This window comes from Hemitrygon akajei, chromosome 11, assembly GCF_048418815.1.
Source record: "Hemitrygon akajei chromosome 11, sHemAka1.3, whole genome shotgun sequence".
NCBI lineage: Eukaryota > Metazoa > Chordata > Chondrichthyes > Myliobatiformes > Dasyatidae > Hemitrygon > Hemitrygon akajei.
The window spans coordinates 38,297,346-38,305,652 of record NC_133134.1 but is presented as its reverse complement, the minus strand read 5'-3'; the positions used below and the strand labels follow the sequence as shown (position 1 = coordinate 38,305,652).

At 37.0% G+C, this 8,307-nt stretch overlaps 1 protein-coding gene across 2 annotated transcripts in view; it reads right to left on the bottom strand.

Moving 5' to 3' along the window:
* Positions 1 to 1,238: 1,238 nt before the first annotated feature.
* The window catches only part of sdk1a (sidekick cell adhesion molecule 1a), a 769,571-nt gene continuing 762,502 nt past the window's right edge, over positions 1,239 to 8,307 (bottom strand). For both annotated transcript variants that reach the window (XM_073060649.1, XM_073060650.1), the window contains exon 45: positions 1,239 to 6,931. In XM_073060649.1, coding sequence (XP_072916750.1) covers positions 6,653 to 6,931 — 279 coding nt within the window. In that variant the 3' untranslated portion in view covers positions 1,239 to 6,652. The remainder of the gene's footprint in view (positions 6,932 to 8,307) is intronic.

The following is an 8,307-nucleotide window of genomic DNA, read 5'->3' as shown; positions in this document are numbered from 1 at the left end:
CACTGAAGACTGAAGGGCCTGTACTATGCTGCCCTGTTCTACATTTGGTATGGGTACAATATTTTAAAATATAAATAAAACTTTTAAGATTGTCATGAATTTTCTCATCAGTTACCTAGAAATGGAAATTAATCTTCAATTTTTGAAGACTCCTTGCCTATCTTAGAGAATATCAGCCTTCACTTTTCAGACTATTAGCCAAATTCATTGCAAATTAACATTATTAAAATCAGCCAAAGACTAATAAATTGTCCTGTTTATTATTGTACTGCGCTGCACTGTTTTTGTGTACTTTATGCAGTCCTGTGTAGGTCTGTAGTCTAGTGTAGCTTTCTTCGTGTTGTTTTTTTTTTACATAGTTCAGTCTAGTTTTTGTACTGTGTCATGTAACACCATGGTCCTGAAAAACGTCGTCTCATTTTTACTATGTACTGTACCAGCAGTTATGGTTGAAATGACAATAAAAGTGACTTGGCTTGAAAAGTCTGCAAGGTAGAGCCACCCAAGGCTAACATGAGGGGACATAGTTTTGAGGTGCTTGGAAATAGGTACAGAAGGGATGTCAGGGGTAAGTTTTTCACGCAGAGAGTGGTGGGTGTTTGGAATGCACTGCTGGCAGAGACGGATATAATAGGGTCTTTTAAGAGATTCTTAGATAGGTACATGGAGCTTAGAAAAATAGAGGGCTCTGCGGTAGGGAAATCCTAGACAGTTTCTAGAGCAGGTTACATGGTTGGCACAACATTGTGGGCTAAAGGGCCTGTAAAGTGCTGAAGATTTCTATGTTCTAGGCAAATTCCACATTTTTCTAATGAACGTTTTAAGATAGCTCTGGGCGTCACAGTAGCGTAGGGTGACACTATTACAGTTCAGGGCGTTCCAAAGTTTGGAGTTCAAATCTGGCACCACTCAGTAAGGAGTCTGTCTGCCTTCCCCATGGAATGCATGGGTTTTCCCTGGGTTCTTCAGTTTCCTCCCACAGCCCAAAGATGTACTGGGTAGGTTAATTGGCCCATGGTTAGGTTAGGGTTAATTGGGTTTGTATGGGGTTGCTGGGGCGGTGTGGCCAGAAGGGCCTTCTCCATGCTGTATTGCTAATTATGAATAAATAAATCAGTAAATTGTTCCTTTCCTTATTCCCATGCCACTCTAACAAGTTGTTCACTGTGCAACAGGGCATTCGAAGCTGTTAATCAAATTGTGAACACTTTTAATTAACACACTTTGTGAAGACAGAATGATTAAGCAAACAAGCAGCTTTAATAAAGCTTAGAATTGGAGAGTTTCATCCAACTTACACAGTGATTTCATTAAAATAATGACCAGTACAAACCCTTTAACCAAAATATGTCTGGCATATTTTAAACTTTCTCTACAACATAATATTTACAAAAGACAGAGTGAACCATGTATATGTTGTGGCAAAAAAATAGAATCTACAACATTTTTTTCCTTAACAGGAAACAACACAGGCGAATTAATTTAACAAGAAGTTACACAGTGTTGTTTTGGCTTAGAAGTTAACTGAAGAATGTTCCACTGTAGAAACAACTGAAGCCAACTGCTAAATGGAAATACTGGGTATAATAACGTGCCAAGAAACATGACATTAGATCTGTCATTTACTGCATTTTGCTGAGAATAGATCTCAACCTTTCATCTGCTTCAATTTATTTCATACTTTATTAGGATTTCACAAGTGGGTACAAATTCAGCGGTACAAAAAAAGTATCGTAAAAATACACATTCATATTGTTACCAAAAATGTACCAGTCATGTCCCTTACAAAGTACAAAAAAAACCTCTTCAAAAAATTGCCAATGCAGAAATTTTGATTATTGGCTTGAGGATGCATTTAAAGTGTGGCATGTTGACAGTGGCTTCAAAATGCTAGACAGGAGGTTAAGTCGCTATGTAAACTAAATCAATAGCATCCTCCATGTATCATATGATCTTCCACAGCAGTATAATCTGAATAGATCTTTTCCTGTAGACCAATTCTTCAATACACCTCTCATCAAACTAAGGAACCGGTATTCAGATACCTGCAGTCATCCACCAGTCAACTGAAACTGTTGTATTTCTCGAAAAGAAAGTGATGTACTGTTTGCAGTATGATGAGGAGCACCATCACATGCAGCATGTTTTCGTCAGATGCTGTTGCTTCTTTTTATAATATTAAGCAATATTCAAGCCACCATTTGTAATGTTTGCATGACAGCTAAAGAGTTAAGCAGACTTTCAGGCAGCTTAAACCTTGAAGGAATTCTGCAACCTCAGTATTAGAAGGGCCCTGGGATTGTTTTGATTTACACTAGATTTCAATGAGAAGCATGCCTTCTCGGTGCATTGTAGAAAAGCTGAAAGCTCACAAACCAATACAGTGAGTTTCTTACTAACATGAATAAAGCCTTTTTAAGTGAGAGAGAGAGAGAGAGATACTTTAAAAAAAATGCCCATTCGATGCCTCATTTAAAAGTAAGCAAAACTCATGTACTCACTTGGAAATAACAAAAGTTTGTGAAATTATTTTTAAAATAAATTGATTTTCTTATTTTAGCTTAAATTGAAGAAATAGATTTGAAGGGCAAAGAATGCCATTGCTAGTAGAAAAGGTACTGCAAATCATAAAGTGGTTACAAAAGTTTTTAAATTAATAAACTGTTAAAACTAATTAATATATAACAAAGTAATGCTATAATAAATATAGCTTGCTATTAATATTATGAATGTGTAATTATTGATATCTTAGTTAAACTGTGATGTAAATGCACTTTAATGACTGTATTTAGCTGTAATATAATATTGCAATATATTGGGCTGAACAAAGTACTCCCAAGACTCACTGATCAACTAAAAGTGCTCCTAACAAAGCTCAAAATACATTAAAATTTTCTAGATTAAATTAAATAATACATAACAACAAATTCTAGTGGTTACCCACAGATTCAAGTTCAAATGTGTTAAGCTTAATGATGGTCATGGAACTAAGCTAACATTCTTTCCAAATGTCATTAAGCTTTTCCTTCATTAAAAGTGCCCTATTTCATCACCAGGAAAATAGTCTCCACAGCTAATTTTACTAAACAATTGTACAATTTAGCAATATTGTTAACAGTAATTTTAATATTTTAAGTGCTTTCCTTTCTTTGATGCATAATCAAAGGCAAGGGACAATTTAGCTCATTCAGTTTGGATAGAAAGCCAGAATATGATGGCAAGAAATTAATTCTACATATTAAGGTCAGGTTAGCACATTACTTATTTGATGAGGTGATATCTAGGATTTGTAAATGCATCTTAACAGATGTTAAATATGTTCAATTATAATTTAACAAAAAAATGAATCAAAAATATATGATGTACTTTGATATGATATACACTGCAGAAATCAATCTATAGTAGGTAATACTATTTCTTTTATGAAATGTTAACAGATCGTTTTCAAGGAGCATGGTTTGTGCCCAGACCTTTCGATGCGCGGTGAACAGCTTCACCTACCCCCGTTCCATTGGTTTCTTCTAATGTGGTTCCTGCATCAAGCCTGTATTGGAAACCAGCTCTATGCTAACCATTGAGGCCCTGCGCTCCTAGCAGAAAAACCCTTGAATGGTTTTGCCAGCTGGTAAAGCACAGTCTTGGCTCACTTTCCATCTATGCTGTAATTTGTTAATTCATTAAGTAAACCTTAAATCCAATGCAAAAATATACAGACTACAGGCATCAGTGACTCGACTCTCCTGTAAGTTCAAAGACCTTCAGCTGGCATCTCAACACACTGGAGAAATAGCACCAACACAATCTCCACAAAAGCAACCGGGGAATCCTATGCTGGAAGTGGTTCCCAAATGTACATCTTCCAAATAATTCAAGAATATGTCCAGTGTATTTCAAAAAATTTGGGTATTAGGTATGTAGAATTACATAACAAACTAAGAAAAATCTACAACACTCCTGAAATAGAGGCGTATATTTCTCTCATTCGAGATGTTCACAAAGGATGCTGGGTCACATTACAGATAAACAGTAAATGAAATCATTTGAATTTATTCAGTTCTAATCTAACTTAGTTAAACACTGAATATTGGTTTACTGAGGTAGGTAGCAACAGTGATCAATGTTAATTCATCATTGTGTGGAAAACTAAAGCAAACTAAAAGGTTTCCTGACCTGACTACAGATCCCTGTTAAGGCTCAGAGTTCAATTTAATGCACACAAAATTGCTGGTGGTACAGTATTAACAATCTCAGAAATATCAATTCCCTGTGAAAGGAAAGGTATTCCAATAGTTGCATAATGCTTATAGGCTCTGAGTAATGATGGACAGAAAACTGGGCTTCAAGATCAAGGCAGGAGGAGGATTCCAAGTACTACCAAGGCAGAGATATTAACTCCATTGTTCTGGGAGCCCTGGATTTTCCTATTTTTAGAATGCATTAAGAATGCCCCTCTGTCTATTCTGATTGGGACTGTAATAAACCCTGCTTTCTACTTCTGACAGTTAGAAAGACAACCTGTTTTGCTTTCAGGCAATATCAGCTCAAGTTAGAGCCTAACAATGCAAGGTTTTAACCTGCACATTAAAAGTAGCTGCAGAAGGGACACCACAACATTGCCTTTACCACGAAACAGATTTACAGTATCGCTGAGAGGATCATCATGGCCATGATGTGATTGAGGTCCCACAGTCAGGCTGCTACATTGCCAGATACATATTAATAACAAAAAGAGCAACCCGCTCTCAGTTCTTGTTATATTTGGGTCTGTTACTGATGCTCAACTCATTAACAGTCAGAACAACGTGGCATAAATTGGGAAATCAAGGCACCTGTTTGTCTTGCTGATCTCTAAAAATTACATTGGCAGGTGATGGGAAGAAGACAGAAGTAGCAAATCTACCTTTCCTCTAAATGGAAAACATCAGTTAAGTTTGTAACTATTGGCTGTTAGGGATTGGAAGATGACTCGAGAAACTTTCTCAAGGACATGCAAACAGAAAATGCTGGAAATACTTAGCAGGTCAGGCAGCTCCTGTGGGTGTGGAAAAAGAAAAAGTTAATGTTTCAGTGCTGGGACACTTTGTCAAATTTTAAAATTACAGTAAATTCAGAATATTTATTTCATTTTAGAGAAAGGGCAAAGCTCTGCAAGTGGTTCCAGACCTGAAACATCAACAATTTCACTCTCTACTGGTGCTGCCTCATGTGCTGGGTGTGTCCAGCATTTACTGTTTTTATTTGTTCAAAAACAATTGAGTGAAGTTTTAACTGGCATTTGTACACAGAATTTAAATGTGGCTATCTATTTTCCACTTCTTTTCCTTCATCACCATTCCCCTTTGTAGCTATTTCTGCTACTCTCTTCGCTTCATAAGCATGAGTACTGTGGGTTGTTGTCTATTCTGCAGATACTCCAAATCCGTCTGAAGCGGAAGAATGATTTCAGGTACTGAGGCTATCCAGTAGTTTCATGCTTACCATTAGACGGGTTTTATTTTTATTTCACATTTACTTAATTACTTGAATTTAAATTCTCCATCTGCTATTGAGAGATTCAACTTGTGCCTTTGGATCAATAGTGCAGAACGTCAGCTGCTGGTCTAGCAAACTAACCACGATGCCTTTAGATCCCATATACAGCTGTGATACATAGACAGTTCTCAAGTAAACAAAATGAAAAAAAAATCATACAATAAAATAAAAGGCAAAAGATGGTTAGTGTTGGCAGGTACACAGGTAAATGGTTAAATGGGCAACATCTACAGGTCATTAAGCTCTTTTTATCCTGAGAATATAAATGGAGCTGAATTAAGTGCAATTCTTAAGGAAACTCACTTTAAGAGCTTGTAACCTCTCAACTTCCCAGAATTCAAACTGGATTGATGGCTGCTAATTTTCGTGTTTTCCATTTCTGAAACTTTATATGAAACCTTGAACAGCCAATCTCTTCATTACTACTTATACTTTCTAAATAATTGGGGGATCATCTTCAGATGCTGTTTTCCAAGTTTGAAAATCATGAAGACTTTTGCCCCTTTTTCAGCTGGTGGTGATGTTACTGTAGGCCTGACTTGTTTTCACAGTTGAGGTACCCAGTACTGAAGCTGTGATGAAATTAGAAGGCAATGATAAAAGCTGCCTGAAACATGCCCTTTCATGCAGTGGTGACATCAGCAACTCCCGTATTTTACCACAGCAGGAAGTGACTCTGCTCAATCTCTGCCTTTTAGTGGACTCCCGGACAGCCTCACGCTGTTTTTTTTTCCCCTGGCCGAAGGAGCCTTACTTTAGTTTGTCTGGGCTAGTTTCACACCAAGCTTAAAACATATGTTTTGAAACAAACTTTAACGCTTCCAAGATGGGGGGAACACAAAGACATGATGCAGGAGCATATTTTTAAAACAAAATACTATCAAAAGAAACCAGTGAATGTCACATTCAAATGAATGGGACACCAACTTTACTGAACGTCACTACACCACTGCTATATTGGTATAATGAAATTACCAACATGTAAAAGGCACTTTTTAGGCAGCTTTGGAGATGACAAGTTCCATTAGACAGTTTTCTCTCATCTGTAACTATGAGTCATTTCAGCTGGCACGGTGGTCCATCAGTGGAGAAATTGTCTTCTGCTGTTCAGAATGAAATATCACACAAAGGAAGAGAATCCAGTCACAGGAGTCCTCGAGTCAGAAGCAGGCTGACCTGTGGGCACGTACGCACCGCCTGAGCTCTGCGTTGTGATCACTGTCGGATAGTACGGCTCCTGCTCACCGTCTGTGCATTCTTCATAAGTGTAAGCTGAAGCTCGAGGTAGCCCCCGTGGCTGCCTCTTCCATGAGTTGTAGTAGGTGGGATCACTCATATAGTGGTTCACAAATGAGTGTGTGCTTTTTGGCAATTCACCTTCATATTCACTGTCTGTTGCCTAGAAAAGAATAACATTTTCAAGTTTTCCTCCTAGCTTTCTTTTTAAAACATACTTATTTTCTATTTTCCAGGTTCATTTAATATACTGTGACAATATACAGGCCTCTCTAACCTCAGAACAAACTGATTAAGAGAATATTTTATTATAATTTTGGGACTCTTCTACCTTAACATAAAGATCTTGTTTTCTATATGCAAGATTTATAGAACAATTCATTGCTCCTTATTGCCTCAATTATCTTCAGTGGCTGAGAACCCTTACTATATTTTGGTCACATCCTCTGGTTAGCAAATGGAAACACTTTGCTTTGGTTTATCTCTGGAGATGGAATTGTCCCTGAAACACAGTTAGGAACTTTCTTATACCTTTAATAAGCAACAGAACATCACTACAGACTTAGTTTCAGATTTTTACTGGACTGCAGCTGAAGAAGTGGCTTGAATACAAGATGTCTGGAACTGCTGATTTTCTGCAATACCCCCAAAAAGAAAATAACCAACACATTTTTTTAAAATTTCAACACTAAACTACTGTTTTACAGTTAGCCTTTCTATGTATTTTCTCCATGTGGGAAGTACATGAGCTGTGACCTATTCTACTACACGTTTCAAAATGATTCAATGAAGTACATTTCTATTTTTAATATCGAATGCTTCAAATCAATTGGGTGTAGCTTAATAAGGAAAATTAGCCAGAGAGAATTTGTGAGAGCCTTTAAAACGTTCTTTCCAGTACATCTGATGTGGCAAGCAGTACTTTGTGTCTTGGCATGAATATACATACACCAAAGATTTGAAAATTCTGCTCAATAAAACTATCCCTAACAATTATGGATTTGAAAAATTGTCAGCCAAACTTTACGTACTGACTGTGATATGCATAGATGAGGAAATCACACTTTTTTTTTCTTTGAATTGAATCATGTTATGGAAATACAGCTGTTAAAATTGAGCATGGTTGAAACAGGGAGGGGACACATAACTTATTCCTGCTTCTGATAACACTCTTTTGAAGGTGATTTGATTGAATCCAAACTGGTAGCAGCACCAATATACATATGTTCTTAGGAAAAAGTCAGAGACAGTGAGACCAGTACTTATTGCACAATCCTAATGGTTCATAAGGTCAATTGGTGCAAATATTCCTTTTTTTTAATATAACCAGTTTTCTCTTAGAAACCAATGGACATTTATGAGAATCAAATCAGCAATGAAGTCAAATTGGTTAGGCTGGGCTGGTTTCCTCGGGAACAGAGGAATGAGGGGATATTTATTTTGAGGTGTATAAAATTATGGGTGTAGAAAGGGTAGAGTAGGGGATTGCTTTCTGGGAGGTATAGATTTAAAACATACAGAAGGATTTGAGTGGAAACA